This window comes from Amphiprion ocellaris, chromosome 16, assembly GCF_022539595.1.
Source record: "Amphiprion ocellaris isolate individual 3 ecotype Okinawa chromosome 16, ASM2253959v1, whole genome shotgun sequence".
Taxonomy (NCBI): domain Eukaryota; kingdom Metazoa; phylum Chordata; class Actinopteri; family Pomacentridae; genus Amphiprion; species Amphiprion ocellaris.
The window spans coordinates 14,920,280-14,938,146 of NC_072781.1; the positions used below are offsets into that span (position 1 = coordinate 14,920,280).

At 40.3% G+C, this 17,867-nt stretch overlaps 1 protein-coding gene across 1 annotated transcript in view; it reads left to right on the forward strand.

The window, feature by feature from the left end:
* The window catches only part of itga9 (integrin, alpha 9), a 54,853-nt gene that overhangs the window by 19,659 nt on the left and 17,327 nt on the right, over positions 1–17,867 (forward strand). The window contains exon 16 of the mRNA XM_023268148.3: positions 16,817–16,969. Coding sequence (XP_023123916.1) covers positions 16,817–16,969 — 153 coding nt within the window. The remainder of the gene's footprint in view (positions 1–16,816; positions 16,970–17,867) is intronic.

Below are 17,867 nucleotides of genomic sequence, written 5' to 3' on the forward strand. Positions count from 1 at the left end.
CAAGTTGAAACACAAGTAACATTAAGAGGAGGGTAACTCATGTAAAGTAGTGTTGTCACCCAGGGACATTTCAGCACTTGAACCAAACGTCTTTAGGTTTGTGGGTGGGCGAGTGAATTATCACTCAGTCGTAGCTGCCACGAATCTGTGGCATCTCTCTGGCCAGGAGATAAACACACTTGTACTCTAAGTGCCATCTATCAGGCCAGGAAAAGCGTTATATTGCTGCTCCATTGGTTAGTTCAGGCACTAAAGTTGCTGGATGAAATGACACTTTGATGTTGGTCTGAAAATCGCCTTAACGATCTTCAGAGGTGCGGATAGGTGGATTTTATGACCTTCAGACAGGACAGAGGTGCTGTTGCTGTTTGATCCTCTTTCAGTCTTTATGTTAAAGGCTTCTGGCTCTAGCGTTATGTAGACGGAGTGGTATTGAAATTCTCTTAACTCTTGAGAAAAAAGGGCAAATAAGGGTATCCTCCTAGAATGTTGAACCATTCCCTTCAAATTTGAACATGATAAGTGTTTTTTTTCATGTGACTTCTTCAGCATTTCTACCAGATTCCACCTGTTCAACAGCAGAAACCAGAAGGGAAATTCTGAGAGTTACCATAAACTGAAAAGCCACACAGGACTATGAAGGTGTGGTGCCCAGATTACAACCTTACAAGACTGTTTACAGGCTGAATGACCTTAAATATGCATGAGGAGTAAAGGGACCCAAGATTGCGACCTTGGATAAAAAAAACTGTCTGCCGTGAGTTATTGTCATCATTGAGCGTGTTTGTCCTAAAGTTCAGAGAAGAGCTGAAGAATCACCATAATCAGAGGTGATCTGGCTCCACTCTGCGTGAGGGTCTAGTCTGCTTGACCAATCGCATCGTTTATCTTCCTCATGTGTCTGCCCACATGAGCCATTCCCCCGAAGAGGTATGCTAATGGAAACCAGCTGGTTTGCCGGGCTGCATCCTCAAGGGTGAGGGTGGGGGGGATTGTGCACTCTCGCCCCATCCTTCTCTCTCTTGGCTCAAACATACAGTGAGAACACGGACCGAGACCGGCGTCACAGCAGGGTGCCTGGCTGCTGTTGTGTCAACTGGAGCTGCATGCTGGCGCTGCTGATGGAAAAGCCTCATGTCAGGGTTGATTGCTTGAGCCCTGGAGGAGGGCCGGTGGAAGCAGGCCACGAGCTATTCTGAGCCACTCTCACGTTTGGAAACTCCTCTGACCATCTGTCGACCCCGTTTGTTGTCGTTGTACATGGAACTCTTTTAAAGGACCTCAGTTTGCAGCTAAACTTAATGGTACACTGTCAGAGTTGTCTCTGTTCTAGGCAGGCAGCAGACACGCTCAATTTTCCCCCATCTGAAGTCGAGTGAAAAGCTGGAGCTGCCACTCAGTAAATCATGGAGCTGCTGGGAACACAAGAGCATAACAGGAGTTATTCAGAGAGCATGCAGTACAGAAGCTAATAGTTCAGTGTGCAACTTTTTGGAGAGTAATTCCTTCTGAAATTATGCAAGTCTTTCATGTTGATCATTTTAAATATGTTTTCTTTGGCAGCAACCTGCAGCATACCAGCCCTCCAGATGGTCTTTGTTTGGTTATTTTTAGCTAAATAAACTCCTTGCCGGCTTTCACTCAAGCTGTACCTCACATTTAGGGAGGGAAAGGAGTCGTGATGACTGATGAATGATTAGAAGTTCAGATGACCGGCGATGCTGTGCGTGAGATGGAAATGACTCACTTAACAAGAGAACCAATAACTTGAGGCAGGAATTCTTCAGTTTGATGTGTTCTAGTAAGTGATTTTGTACAGTTGGCATCTCATAGTTTTATAGAACAGACTCTCCGCTTATCGTGCCAAACAGAATGCATTTATTAAAATAGTTTGAATGTTTTTAGTGCGATTCGCGTGCAAATGGACGCCTCAGCAAACAACCTGTACAATAAGGAACAGTGCAAATATTTTTCAGACAGGTAACTGACTTTTAATATGCAGACATACTTTATTTCTACACACCATTTGTCTTATGTTGGATGGATATGATAAGGAGCACACAGTTGGAGGATTGGCAAGTTAAAGAGTCACCAGGGACTAACATTTTACAACCACATTGTCTATGTAAAGTATGCCAGAGCGATATTGGAAAATACTGACTTTGCAACATTTTGTTGTTGTGAGATATGAAAAAATACTGGAATTTTCACTTGATGACTTGAAAAACTCTGTTTGGAAAGAGTGAATCATTCTACAATGATTGGAGTGATTTTGTAAGAGACTATCTGCATCAAAAATAGATACAAAAAATACTGGAATTTGGACTTTCTCAACTGGTGTAGCACTGGCAAAGGCATCCAAAATAATTTTATGGCTTTGGCTGGCATTCAGGACTGGTTTAATACTCATCATGCAGAGCTTTGTGCTGCTGATTTAAGTGATCAGACAAATTAGTCATGCTGCAAGACACTGCCGACAGAGTACCTGTTTTTGGTCATCCTTTCTCGAGCCAAAATATTTCCATACAGCTGACGTTGCATTTCTTTTTGAAACCAAACCTTCATTTTTAGTGCTTCTTTCCTGTTCCTCGCTGATTTTCCTGTGCACACGTGGATCCTGCATGTCAACAAATTCTGCTGCTTGCAAAAAAGCTATTAAGAAACTGCATCCAAGAACCCTTAAATCTATCAGAGAGATTTCTTCTTGTGGAAAATTAGATCTGTTGAAGTTTTCTTTTTGTGTCAAAGAGCGAAAAAAGTTGAAGCATGATGTGTTTGAGTAAATTTACTTAACTTCACTTTCTTTGAGCTAAATGTAAACATGAGAATACTAACATGTTTGCAGCGACAATGCCAATATGTCGATTTTTAGCAGATGTTTACTATCTTAATTAGCGGTGTTGGCATGATAAAATTTAACAATTAGCGCCACAAAAAATTCATCCAAAGTTGATGTGAATGTCATTAATTTTGTGAGTTGTTTTGTCATAAACCACAGTATTAAGCAAAGTAAAATTCGATGAAAAGGTAATACCTTTTCTGATTGATTTTGATATTTCTGTCTGGACAAATGTGGTGGATTGACTGACTGATATAGCCATTACTAGAGCAACACACACATGCCAAGACAAAATAAAACAAGCAAAAAAAAAACCCAAAAATTCAATCAGAAAAGTATTCAGATTATGTTCTGTTCTTTATCTATGTATGCATGTTCAATGCTGAGTGGAGGACATGAGTGCCCACAGATTTGAGTGCAACGCTGGATGTCAACATTACATGGTGATATACAGCATGTCCATGTATGTCTATAATCATTAATCACTGTGTGTTTGGTTGGAGGGTAATTCCGCTCACTTGGCTTTGATTCATTGGCTGCCTTAGTCAATATATTTAAAGTATTCCTTTGTTTGATGTTCTGTACTTCTTCTCTGCTTACATCTTTGGCAATTTATCCATCATCATATGCGTTTTGACCTGAGCAGCCCCATTACTGCGGAGCGCACGTGAGCCTTGAAATCGTGCCAAAAGCAAGCTCCATTTGTGGTCATGAGTGGTTTTGTGTAGCGCTGGAGATGCATCACAGTCTCCAAGGAGGAGCTAAAATAGGCTGCTAAAGCCATGCCTGTAACAGTTGTCTGTTTAATTTAGCTTGTAAAGTATCCACCACCCCCCCACCCGCTCTCCTTTCCCCTGGCCTATATTACTCTGCGCCCTATATCTCATGTCCTGCTAACGTTTGCATGGCACCACTGGAGTATTTAAAGGTCCATTAAACTTTATTCTGATGGCTGCTGCTGTTATTGTGGCATCTTCAGGATGAGCATCTATCTGCCAAAGCTAAATGCGCTGCAATCTGTCAGGTCTCATATTACTGAATGGAAATCTTGACCACACGGATATATTAAATTTGAGCAATGCTATGCATGAGCTCCTCAGGCCTTGTAGATGGACTGATGATGGTCTGTGAAGCTACAGAGAGAACCAGGTTATGCGCATCATTATCTCAGTGAATCTAATTGAAAGGAGGTAATGTTTTAACCAACCAGCTGGCCTGCTTGTTAGAGTCAAATTTAGTAGACAAATATAGTAATTGAAAAGCTATATGTTGTTGCAAAGCAAACATGCTGCCTATATGCTCAAATGACTGAAGTCTGATGCTGGGCATTGGAAAAATTGTCAACAGTAAGAGCTTAAGTAGTTTGTTAATTCATTGTTATGCTGTTAATCCATGACAAAATGTATAAATTACAAATTTCTTAAATCATTACTATGAAAAATACCAAAAAAAAAAGAAATAAATGAATCCACCAGGAGCAGCTTTTAACATGTGAACATTTCAAAAACAAAAAACAAAAAAACTATATTTAAAATAGTGAACAGAATACAGTTGGATATGTGAATCTTGGCTTCAGCTTGTTTGTAGGCCAAACAATTTATTGATTAACTGAGAAAATAAGCGCTTTGTAATCGATAATGAAAATAATTAAAGAAATGTACGATATTGGATTTTTATGCTGATATTTTGCATCTCATTTGCCAATACGATATATGCATTTATTTTTTCCAACTAATTGCAGAGAAGATTAGGTCTCTCCTGTAGTGGAATAAACATATTTTCATCTGACACTTATCATGATGGTTACTGACAGGTGCAGGGAAAAATACAATGCAATACGATGGTAAAATAAAAAAAATAAAATAAAAAAACACTTCAACTTACATGTAAAACCTGCCATTATCATTTTTATGGAACATTTTCAAATCAAACTGTTAACTTTAAGCCTGACAGGTGTTATCTGTCTGCAAAATTTCAATTTAGGCCAATGCAGATGTTTAATTTTAAAGCCTTTATCAGTCGACTATCCAGTGATGATGCAGATATCAATATGCATAGTTAGGTGCAGCTCAGGTCAGCAGTGATTTTAATGAAGAGTTTTATTAGATTGAAAACTGTATAACACACCAGAAATTGATTACTGACAATGACCACCTCCTTAAAAAAAATTCATCACTTCACTGTATCTAATCCTGGATGGAGAGGTGTGGCTCACAGGATGTGACTTTGCCTCCCAGAGGACCTGGACAATCAAAATAAAGTAGCTGACAGAGGGTTTGCTAAATGATTGACAGGTTACCTGATTGTATTTGACCTGTTTTCTGCTTTGATATCAGCTAACCTGCTCCTCAAAGTAAGTCAAAACGAATGTGGGAAATCATCTACGCTTACTGTTTGACCCAAGTCTGCTCTCCACAGACAAACAGGAAGCCCAGGAGAGTAAAGCAAAGCAGGGGTTCCTGTCGCTGCGTCCCAAACAGGCTCCAGAAAGACAAAGTCCCAGAGCCTCGGCACTGTCTGGCACGTGGAAACCCAGAGCCACACTGCCGGCTTTGTTTGCCCTTTTTAAAGTTCAACAGAGAACAAGAGAGCTGATACAATGGAAGTATATAGCAGGAAGTTAATCAACTCCAGCTGCTCCACATGGCAGCAAGTCAAGCTGCTATTTATAAAGAATATAATTTAAAAATATTTCTATAGCAGTGCAGTGATATAGTAAATCAAGTGGAAACGTCATAGATGCCGTCATAAATAAACTCGGCTGGCCGCTTTGGCTGCAAGTACTAGCGTTAATAGCGTTTACCGGATACTAAAGAAGAGCTATTCCAGTTAATTTTAGCTCAGGGTAACAATTTCGTCAGGATTTCCCTACATGGTCGTGCCAGCATGAACATTAAGATGGTGTCTTCTGCAGGGCTGTTTGAGGGAGCGCTCAGCCAACACACTCTTTGTTGCAGTAAAACAAATTTCTCATGCAGTTCCTCTCATGCATGTGTATGCAAGATGTAAGTGAGGTATTATTTTTGGTATGGCTGCTCATTAGAGTCGCTCTGTGTTGTTGCCATAGTAAAGCCGTCGTTGCTCATATCAAGCGCGAGCAAAGGTTGGGCAGATGTGATGATTTGTTGACTTTGGCAGCTAAGAATGCCAGGCAAAATGTTTCTGCAGTCTTTTGGCCGTGCTGCTGCCACACGATGCCACCGCAAGGCAACATAATGGGTGGCCAAGTCTGACCACAATGAAGGAGTTTCTCTTGCCATGTTTCCCACTTCCACTGCTGAGGAAACATACAGTGTAAGTATACGTGTGTGCAGAGTGAGTTGGATCATAAACGCTGCCTGTGATCCAGTGAGAGGAGGCTTCCTTAACAACCTGGCTGTTATCATTTCCCACTACATGACCAGCAGGACTTGTTGACATGTGTACATGCGGTGGCGTCGACATCAAATACAGCTTCCCGTATAAAGAGGCTACGAAGGAAGCGGAGCAAATATATACCCGAGACGTTTGTTTATGTCCGGCGGATACTGTAACCTGAACTCGTCAGGTGGATTTGAGAAATGTGTGTGTGCGTGCTGCGGTTTTATCAGGGCTTTGTCTGAAAACAATGGTTCCAACAATAACAGTGAAGCAAAAGTGCCACAGATTGGTGCACAGTGACGAAATCAGCTGCAGGAAGCATCTGGAGGCCTCCTCTATCACCAGGATGGAATAGACTCAAACACACTGACAAGCACACAGTGAACTGCACATTTTGATCTGCTCCTCCCTGCTGGTATCTCCTCCATCAGAGGAACCTTTTCTCTTGGGACTGAAATAATCATTTTCAATAAATGTCTGTATTTAGAGTTTAGTGACATTTAAACTGTGAGAACACGACGCAGAAGTCAGCGGCTTTATTAAGAGATGCTCGTTATTTTCGAAAAGGCACTTTTCTATGCGACGAATTGCGTAAAAATGCAGATAACGAGCTTCCTGTTTATGCAAAAAGAGTATTTATCAGCATCTTGAAGGAAGTCGATCTCTCAGAGACAGGAAGGCTTCAGAGGCTTGTTGTTCTTTCTAAACAGCAACAAATTACAGAAATAGAATCAGACGCTTTTAGTTTGATGGGTTTATGAGTTAAGCTCTATAAAATGTCAGAAATCATTTGCTATGTGCTGCAAAGTGAACTATATTTACCCCCGGCCAACAAAAAAAAAAAAAAAACACGTTTTGCTAGAGGATGCACAATTAAACTATGAAATCTTTATTATGTTCAGAACAAAGGAGTCTCAACTGAATACAAGCACTTTTTTGTTATTATTATTCTTAGCATCATTCTTCCCTTTATTACCTAAAACATATTGCAGACTTATAAGGTGACCAAAGCCACCTTGTTTCTGTTGAATTCCCTGTTCTCAAAGCTGCTTCCTTAAAAGGATCTCCTCTGGATTCTTCTCCTCTTTTTTCTGCACTTGGTTTGTTTTGCTTCTCAAGACGTGTCCTTGTGGTGACTCCACACTCCTCTGTCAGGTTACAATAAAGATCAGCCAGAGGTTAAATGTAGATGGACACAATCGTGACGGGAGCTCTGAGTGGAGAATTTAAGGAATGATTTGAAGCGGCCATAATACAGGACATTTAAGACTCATTTACTTTCACTCTAGCTCCTGTTGCTGCTGAATTTCCACAGCGCTCCACTTTACAGCTTTAGGGTCATTTCAAGAGTCAAATGAGATGTAGTAGTGGTACTGAAAATAGAAGCGAAACAAAGAATGTGTTGAGAATACCACAATGTGGGGGCTAAGCGAGGAGGAACTGAGATATGAGGGAACACATCTGTGTATTTCTAGGTGGCTGGCTGGATTTCAGATCCAGATATTACACTAATACAGTTATAGTTAGCATTGGCGTTAAATCAAGTTGTTGTTGATAGAATGTAGTAAAAATAACACGCTGATGAATTTGGTATGTTTGAGCAGTAAACCAATTCCATCTGCCAATTTCCACTGGGGAAGTGAGGCACCTTTCTCTCCTCCTTTATAAATCCCAGCTGTGACTTTAACTGTCTAAGGGTCAAATGCTGAATGCCTTCTTCATGATGCATACGAGACCGTAAAAGTTTCCTGCAATTTGTGTTTACGTGAACGTTGTTTTAAAAAGCAATAAATTCAATACGCTTGGATTCTTCGAGGCGAGATGTATATCTCCTTATCTGCACCCCTGGGATCTTTATTGAGGAGAGTCTGTTTAGTAAAAGACTGAGGCAGAAAGGTGTGTGTTTTTGTGTTTCAGAGGAGTCAGTTTGTAAGATGAGGATTTTTAGAAGCATGTAGTATGCCAATGAATGTTTTTGTGCACATGGCGTGTTGAAAGCAACAGCGTATTTATTGGCAGCATTTATGAAGCATGAAAGTACAGATGGTATACGTTTCCTGTCACTTCGGTGATGGCACTCGTCTGTTTCAGTCAGGAGGAAATATGTGTTTGCTCATGGGAGATATTGCAACACACCACCATGTCTAGCAGCACTCAGTCTCTCTAAAGGTTAGGATTCGGTTGATTTATGTTTTCTCCAAAACAGCTGGCCAGAATTGTACTCACTGGATTCTGTGTTCTGTCTTCAGAAACGTGCAGCAGTACAACTGATCAGTTGTTATTATGTTTATTCTGGTGTTGAAGATACTGGAAGATGAATTCTGATCTGTCTGTAGTGAACCTGATAATAAAACATTTAGAAAGGATAATAATGAACGAATCAAGAATAGAAAGAATAAGTTGAAAGTTTGAAATGGAAAACGGAGTGAAATATTCTGAGATTTAAGTTCTCAAACAATTCAGATGTGAAAATACACTTGTGTCCCCTTTTTTTCATGTTGTCAAAGTGACAGTGAAATGGTTTACAAATGTCATCCAGAAGGAATTTCAATTTATTTGTGCAAAAACTCATTACAGGCCCACTGATGTTTACTGACTGCACTATTTACTCCTAATTGCCATGACTGTACAACCCCATAAATTCACACATTTGCTTTCATTCCCAACCAAAAAGCAGAACAATCGCTGTGGCTGTAATTTAGTTCTCAGCACATATTTACATATTTTTGCACCAGACACAACGTACAAAAAACTCTGAACTCTGATCTCTGTACTCGGCTCTTGTTTGAAACACTTTGTCAGTTTGATTTGTTTCAGTGTGTTGTGGTACACAGCCAAGTGTGTGATTTATCAGGTTGGTGCTTGAAGCTGGACAGACATCTGAGAATCACTGCCTCTACTACTAGTATCAGACACACTGAACAATTTTCCAGTGGTCGGAGTAAACACGGCTTGTGCTGAATGGGAACAGTTTTCAAGGGCGTACTGCATATATTTGGTATGACTGGTCGTCTGGCATTGTCAGATTACTCAGAATCACTTGATTCTGGACAGACAAAAAGTATTACAGCCCAAAACTCCCTTTTTTAGGTTGAATTTTAAGGTTTGTTAACCAGACAGGGCTGGAAGAACATTTCCACTGACTCATATTGTTTCAGACAAGACTTCTTGCTCAACGCTCCTATGATCAATATTTTTTATAATAAAACGTGTATCAAGGGAGAATGCGAAAACAATTTTCACCTGAATATGCAGTTTCCCTCAGCTTTATGGAGCTGTATAATGAGTTCTTCATCCAACAACTTTGCTGCTTTGGTTCCATCTCACTGCTCTCATAGCTCTTTTGGCCACAACTTCTTCCAGCTTAAAAGCCTTGAAAAGTAAGATGTGCGCAATTTAGCCCTGCCACCAACAAGTATTTTTCTTTTGCTCGATCTTTCGACTAGCTTAGCAGTAAGTTGATTAGTCTAAATGATCATTTTTCCTCCCAAAAAATCTAAATGACTATTTGATTTAAATTTTTTCGTTTTGACAAACTGTGTGTCATTCTGCAACACAACGCCGCACAGTACAAAACTGTGCAACAGATGAAAAGTTGCAGGATTAAACTGGCAACTCCAACAAGATAAAAATAAATCAGAAAGAAGGTTCAAGTCACTTGCAGTTTATTATATAAGGCAATCCTTTTTTCTATTAAACCCCTTAACAAAATGAAAAAGTTCAGTTTGTATATTAAACAAAGGGGGATATTTTACATGCACAAATCAGCTAAAGCAACTCTTACTCTCCTTATTGTGTAGTTTTTCTCTGACTTTCAGAGCATATTCGATTTCTATGAAAAAATAGCCAAATTCACAATACAGACCAGCAGCTTGGAAATAACTGCTGGTTGACATGTAGTGTGAATTTTCAGTGGCTGTTTCAAACTACTTCCAACAATATGTAAATGAGACCAGCTTTATTGGGAATTTGGTTATATTTAAATACAGTACATGTGAGCACAGAGAGCAGGAGAGAAGTAAATAGATAAAAAATGGCTTAATGGTCAATAGGATCGATGTGTTTTCACTGCAGGTGTTTTCAGGTGCTTTTGTAGGCTACCAGAACTCCACACAGTTTTCAATCCACCTTTTTGCTTTGTGATCATTTGAAGTACTTACATAAGTTTGATGCTTTCAGTCTTTTAGTAACTTTTGCGCTGAATCAAGTCGAGCTTTGCCTGAGTCATTGTCTGAAACTGTAGCAGCGACTGCAGCTGAGTAAAGACACTGATGTAATGACAGAAATTATGTAGTAGTGGCAAACAAAAACTTTTGTTGTAATGAATTAAAGTTAAAGAAAAACATGTGTCGGTTAAAAATATTTAACATTTATTTACGTCATGCCAACAATTACTTGGTTAACAGTTGTTGACTAATGCCTTTGCAAGTCAACACCAGAAATACTTGGCGGTTCAAAGAATTATCTGTTTTTTAAAAAAAAATCTACAACAGCAGTTAACTGTTTTGTCTAAGATGTTACATAGTCACAGACCAAAGACTGTAGCCCCCCCATATCCATGCTAATGCTCAAATGTTGTAAACCAGCAAGGTGCAAAAAATGACGTCTCATGAAACCAGTAAGTTTTGATCTGGAAATTAAAATATAGTTGTGTGTAGGTCATAATAAACTGACATATAAACATATGACAGGAGCAGATGGTTTCATATGAGTATCAAACAGCGGAGTAAACATATTGGGTCATTTAGCAACTAGGGATTCATGTATTTCCTTCAGGAGAAGCTGGTGGAGAACAAAAACAGAGCTAAAAGAGGAGATAATACTGGACTTAATATTATCAGACAGGTGCAGACAATCAAAATGAATGACAGTTTTGCTCTGTAAGTGCTGGAGAGATACACATAATGGGTTTTGTTCACAAACAAAATTCCGATAACTATGTGTCGTGCGAAAAGGAGTTTCTCATAGCGATGATCCCACAGAGAATTATCACCCCTCTATGCCTTTCTGTTATTATTTTAGCATCTTTCCGTTCATTGTTTCGATTTTACCACCCGCAGCTTCATGGCAACTTCTCACGGCTCTCAGTGGTGTCGTTTACAGCCCCCACAGAAAGCTGTTTACAGGGGAAAAAAAACTCCTACAAACCAACTGTATGCCACATGCAAAGGACCAAACAGCGGACAGGCAAAGTTAGATACTTGTTAGTACACAAAGTGGAGCCTTTAGAAGATAAAGAGCCAGATGTTGCTTGCAGGGGTTTTTTGCTTGGACCAACCAGTTTGGGTGGAGACCGAAATAAAGGTAAAAGAAGAGTGAATAGAACAGAAACGCCCAAGATGAATATTTCTTTGTGTCTGTTGGATGTGTAATTAAGCAATATGTTTATAATATCAGCTTTTCAAAGTGACATTATGCCAGTGTTGGATTTTTAATTTGTTCCTCTGTTGCTAATAGTCAGTCATTACTAAAATGGCAGCAAACAAACAAAAAAACTTTAATGCAAAAAATTACAGGATGCATAAAAACACCTCATTTGTAATTACAAGCCAGTGATGGCACAATGGCGGGCGCAAAAACTGAATAATCAAAGCACCGTGAAAGTACCAAAACAGCAAGAGGAAAACCACATAAAGAGATGAACAGTAAGAAACCAGCAGGCAGGTTTAGAAGCAGCTGCGCTTCTTCTCACTAAGAAGTCCTTGACAGCGTCCTTGGAGGAAGTTATTGAGATTTTAAAGAAATATCCTGCCATTGGCAAGAGCAGGCTGAACTGAAAAGCTGCTCCTCGGGGAAGTTTAGCAGGATGTAAAGAGCGATTGTTAAACGTGAGTGAAGCATTCTGTCAAATATGTGTGTGAGCCTCGTAATTTGATAACAGATCTTTTCTTGTTTAAGAATAAGGATTGCAGATCTGTCATTTTTAAGGAACTATGGTGACAGACTCTCATTTCTCTGCCATGACACGTGACCAGAAAGACCATTTTCGCAGACAGAATGAAGCTGCTTCTACTCCAAAAAAAAAAAAGGTTCTTGCTAAAACAATCGGACAACCCACTTATCTCCTCCTGCACAGTTTGTCATTCTAGGCTTCCCAACATCTGCTAACCTATTCTGAGCTGAGCAGCTGCTGCAGTTTGACCTGCAGTCTTCAAAAGTTTAAGCAATTCTCTCACTTTCTGGACTCTTTTGAGGGCATGTCGAGATAAGCTGTTTAAGTGCACGCCTGCCATGTGCTGCAGACATTACAGTAAATACTTTCAATTTGAAGTTGTCTCATTGTGTCTCAGTGTGCACACATGCCCCTGCCCTCTGACAGGCTGCCTCCATTCATCACTTCACTGAAAAGCTTTTTCCATTTAAACTTAAGATTCCCTGGCGTTCAGCCCTTAAATAAAATGGCTTCAACCTGCAAGCCATCCAAACATCCACTGTCCTAAAAAGGACTCCTGCGAATGCGTTTCCTTCACAAGTTAATAAAGACTTCCCATGACCAGGCTTAAGCTATATGCTTTTGAGGGAATGGTTTGGCTGAGAGAGGAGCTCTAGCAAAGCATGAGGCGTTTGGAACTGAGGATCAGAGCCTTTCTCAGATTGACGTCATCCTCCCCTCACCCACCACGGTGGAGCTGCTCTGTGAGCTTCAAGGGGGCAGCTTGGTGTGTTGCCATCTTGTTGATCAGATTAACATGTGGAAATCAGAGCTTCCAACACCAGAATGTAACTGGAGCACAGTTGAACTGGCGTTAAAATCTATAAAATATGTTCAACTAAATCAGATTAATTCATTCAGTAGCAGCATCGTGTTCTCAAAGCAGGCATGCTTGCTTTGCGAATTTGTGGGAAAGAGTCAAAAGCAAAGTCAAGGGGAAAGAATGGTTGGTAATGTGTAAGTTATGCTCTGTTGTACCAAGTGAATGGGTCCTGAGTGTGAACATACACGCTGAGCTCGTATACTGGCAGAACCTTTGTTCCAGAGCGAGCGAGTGTGGCAGCTTAAGGTCTGACTTCAAGCTGTTTTCTTTCCAAGCATGCTGAATATCAAGCTGACACGGTTCCTGTCCATTAAATATCCGAATAATCAAGGAGGAAGCACTTGCATCAAGTGTGTCGTTAAAAAACCGAACTGCTGTGACGTGCAGATTTTTCATCCTATGGCTGAAAATGCACAATTATGGCCGAAACCGCTGGAAAACAGCTGGTTCTCACGGAGGTTTCTGGCTCTGTATCTCTACCGTATTGCCTGGAACCTTTAATGAGTAATGTTGTCCGTGGGATGATGAGAGGTTTCAGAAGATTTTTAATTGACCATGCAGAATATTTGATATATTTACTGGCAGACCTTCCCTCCCCTAGGATGCAGTCCAAGAAAAAAATCCTTCAACTTCAACAAAATAACCTCCATGTGCATGATTTAAAAATTTGACTCTGGCATTCTCAGTGGTAGTATGGAATCAGACAGTGTGACAGATGGAAGCAACCTGCAGGATGGAGCTAAAGAGTCACAAAAATGGCCAAGAAATTATGTTAGAATTATTGTTATAACTGTGAAATAAAAACTACCAGATAATTGGACTGAAATCTTTACACCATGTCAGTTTAAGTCCACATGGAAGCTAGAAGCAGTTAAACGTACTACCATTTTTGTGACCATTTCTCTGTTGCTGTTTCTTCACAAATACAGTAAGATAACCATCTAGCTGCGTACGAAGCTCAGAATGACCGACTGTTTCTCCAACTAGTGAAAACAGCCATCAATAGGCACAACACCAGATCTATTTGAATCTCTTATGTTAATAGTCATTCAGGGGTATAAAATTACTGCTGTTCACATATCAGAAATTCCATCCATTCCATTCCTCTATCTGATCTGAGATCTGGGTGACGGACCCTGTTGCTTCTGTGTTTGAATGAGGATTAACACGGTGTGAGCCTGTTGAGCAGAGAATTGCCGTCACAAACTTTCTCCTCTGAACTTCACCAGCATGTGAGGAACAGTTGTTGGGTTTCTTTTCCATAAAATCATCAGTAACAGGTAGTTAACACTGGCCGCTGTCTTTTTCTGCTGGAGCTCAGGACCTCCTCTGTTCCGTAAATACAGGAATTAAAGGCAGGATCAGGTGGGAGTAAATGACCTGACTGAGGGTGGAGATCCGGGTGGGGCAATTGGCAATACTGATCAAGGGATAATAAAAGCTTGGGCCAAGTGTTTCCAAACAGACTCCGGTGCTTTTAATGCATGAACGCTGTGACTCTTGGGAGCTCTCCTGTAAATTAGCAGTCTTTAGGTGTGTGTTTTAGGGGAAAAGTGCTCTTACATCTGCACCATAATAGATGCTTTGTTAATAAAAGAAGCAGAAATCCTCCACTGTTCCCCAGTCTAATAATAAGATTATGTACATACAAGTCACTTTTAAGCATGCAAAAGCACTTCATTTTGCTTCAACCAATGATGTCCTGTTGTTCCCCAGTGGCTTGTGAAAATGTGAGATAAGCAGAGGGAGTTTGGGACTGGAGACCCAAGCAGTCAGCTCCCAGGGGGTCAGTTCACTCAGAGGCCAGCAGAGAGAGGCCATTTCAAGCATTCTACTTTAACTGCTACTGAGGCTGAAGGCTTTGCCAGTGCTTCACACTGTATATCACTATTTGTCCTACACTGCCTGTGTCATATAACCTCACGGCTGAGCTGACACGCTGCTAGAACAACGTCGCCTCTATGTGTCCAATGAGGCGTGAATTGCATTTTTGTGATGGATGTAAGGTGAAGACCTCATGTCTGCATTTCTGCATTTAATGCCGTCATGTTCAATTAGAGCTGAGGTGATCGACAGGATTTCTTCTGCGAATGTTTTGATGATTGATTAAATCATGCTGGCAGCTAGGGAAGGCAATGCCGCTCTGGTCAGTCGGTCCATTTGGAAAAGTTACATGTTCTGGTGAGTGAACCAACCGTAAACGTGTAAATATGCTGAAGTTGGCTCAAAGCAGAGTTGCTCTCATGAGGACTTGCAGACTTGCACAAAATGCATTGGTTCCACCATTCACATGTGAATAAAATAAGCAATTTCAACCTGATTTGTCACATATCTTCCAACAAAATGCAGCTGAATCATATGTTTCTCAGCAAACCTCAAGAGGACAAAAGAGGAACTGAAGTGCACTGATTAACCCGCAGCCTTTTTATTGTGCAAACCCACTAATGTTACAACACTACTCTGTCTTCATCAGAGCCAAAGTGGAAAAGTCATGAGGCAAACGGATAAATTCAACTTATACCAAGTGTACAAGTGGTTGAACAGGGTTTCAGATCTATTGGATGATAAATCAAAGGATGGGAGTTGTCACAATCAATGTTCAAGTTCAGTATGTCAGTCTGGGGTGTTGGTACATTACGAAAGAAATGATTCATGGTTTAATCAAGAAAAAATGTCTCGCACTTTAACAGATAATGAAAATAGATGTGATTTGCTGTTGATCGTCAGCTGCATAACCAGCCAACAGAAATCACCAAAAACTGTCCGATATTATCATCAAGGCCGAATCTTTATCTGTGTGCAGCACGATTTCCCAAACGAGCCCCAAATCATCTGTTTTTGTCTATTCATGTCCTGCACCAACATTTGCTCTTTCCTGCTGTAACTCTCTCAGTGCTGATGAGCTGGGTGGGTTCAGCAGTGATGTCTGATGTACTCAAAGCCCAGACTGGCTCTGTGCCTGCATGAGGAAAGAGGACGGGTGGGTGGACACTGGAAAATGCTGTGATAAAAAGTACAAAAGAGAGAAAGTTCAAAAGAACGAGTCACCTAAATGACCAGGGGAAGACACAGGGAAGCTCTTTGTTTTCAGATTGCGGGCTTGACTCCCTTTTGGACATAGAGACCCAGGTTGAAGTTGCAGCTTGTGTGTGTTTTTGCTGCGGCTTTTCGACAGCGAGACCAGAGCCAGACCCACCAAGTAGCTTTCAAAGAGCCGACTGTAGCTGTTAAAGACACAAGGAGATGAAAAACCAACATGAGTATCTGCTTTTCCCATGTATGTCTTTCAGCGCTGTCATCTAATGACGATGCAGGATTTGATCACATTTAGCTCTGTTTTCATTCTGTCTGCATTGTTTCCAAGCCCGATGCCAAATCAAACACTTCTTTTGTGGTCTTAGATGGAGCTGCCAGAAGCTCCACGATATATCTCAGAGGCAGTGCCAGCAGGTTAAAAAAAAGATCCACTTTGCTGAGAGTTTGCAGTGGTTATTACTTGCATTACTTTTAACGAGTAAATTAAGAAGAAATGATCATTGTTTAGAGAGATGTGTCATTTATTTAAACCATGTCACATGGTTTTGTCTTCTATCTATATACTTGCATCTGTGTTCCCTCTGTGACTTTTTGGCACAGTGATTACTGTCAGAATGTCGTATCCAGACTGTATGATCTTCTGATAATCTGCAGCGTAATCAGTCTTTGCGCCAGGCGTTAATCATAGAAAGATGTTAAATTACTATAATCGCCCAGATAGTTACATGACAGTTGTTTCTTTGAGGCTACATTTAGTTTCAATAGCTTTGTGTGTCTTGGTCGGACAAGTTCTTTGCAATAGCCTTGCTGTTTGTGTTCTCTGCAGAAAGATGTGAAGGACGTGTTCACAGCCATCACGTTCGAGGTGGCCTATAGTCTGGGGAGGCACATACTGACGGGACACCAGGACCGAGACCTGCCGGCGCTCACTCCAGTGCTACGATGGAGGAAAGGGAACAAGATTGCAGTGAGGAATGAGGTACAAAAATGAATTATTTTCGTATCTATTCATATATGGAATTTTTTTAAGTAAAACCCTCTCTGATTTCGGTGATGATGGTTACCGGCCTTCTCATTTTCACTACTGGAATGAAAAAAGATGAAGAAAAATGAAAAGTTGTGTAGTAAGAAGGTTTAAAATTTATCTTGAAAAGTCAATTTCCAGTATCTGAAACAAAGTCTGATACAGTCATTACATGGAGAAACATAATCAGCAGTTGGATTTAAGGCAACCCTCTATGAGGCACATGAATATAAAAAAAAACATTTTCATGTGTATTTTTGCAAATTGATTGTATCTATTGAAATCGCTCCAGTGGGCATTTATCTTCATGGAGTTGGATCTTGGGACAAAAAGGATAATTGAAGCTGTTACCTCTGGGGAAAAAAGAAAACTGTGAAGCCCCATTATAAAGTAGATCTTTTTTTCTGAGGAAGAAGGAAGGCATTGGAGGATTTATCGCTCTTTAATTAAAATTCTGTGTCACGTGTCCATAGTTGTTCTCAAACTGAAGCTTCTTTCAATCTCACTTTTGGTCTATTGTCATGAATTACTTCACACTTATAAAGCTTTAGTTAGATCAAGAGTGCTGCAAGGATTTAGAACTGTAACAAACAATTATTAGTAGTTATCTTCTCAATTAGTAATTTAGTCCATAAAGTGTTTTAAAACCTGTGAAAAATGCAATATATCTCATACATATTATAGGTGGCTTTCTTACTCTTCAAAAGTACAAATCCTAGTCTTTTTATTATGTTAATCTTGTGCTCATAGTAAGAGGATGATTCAGATATTGGTCATTTCCTCGGCTGCCTGCACTGAAAGTGAAATTCTCCCCTCGCTTCATATATAATGAAAATCACGTCTTCCCATGGAC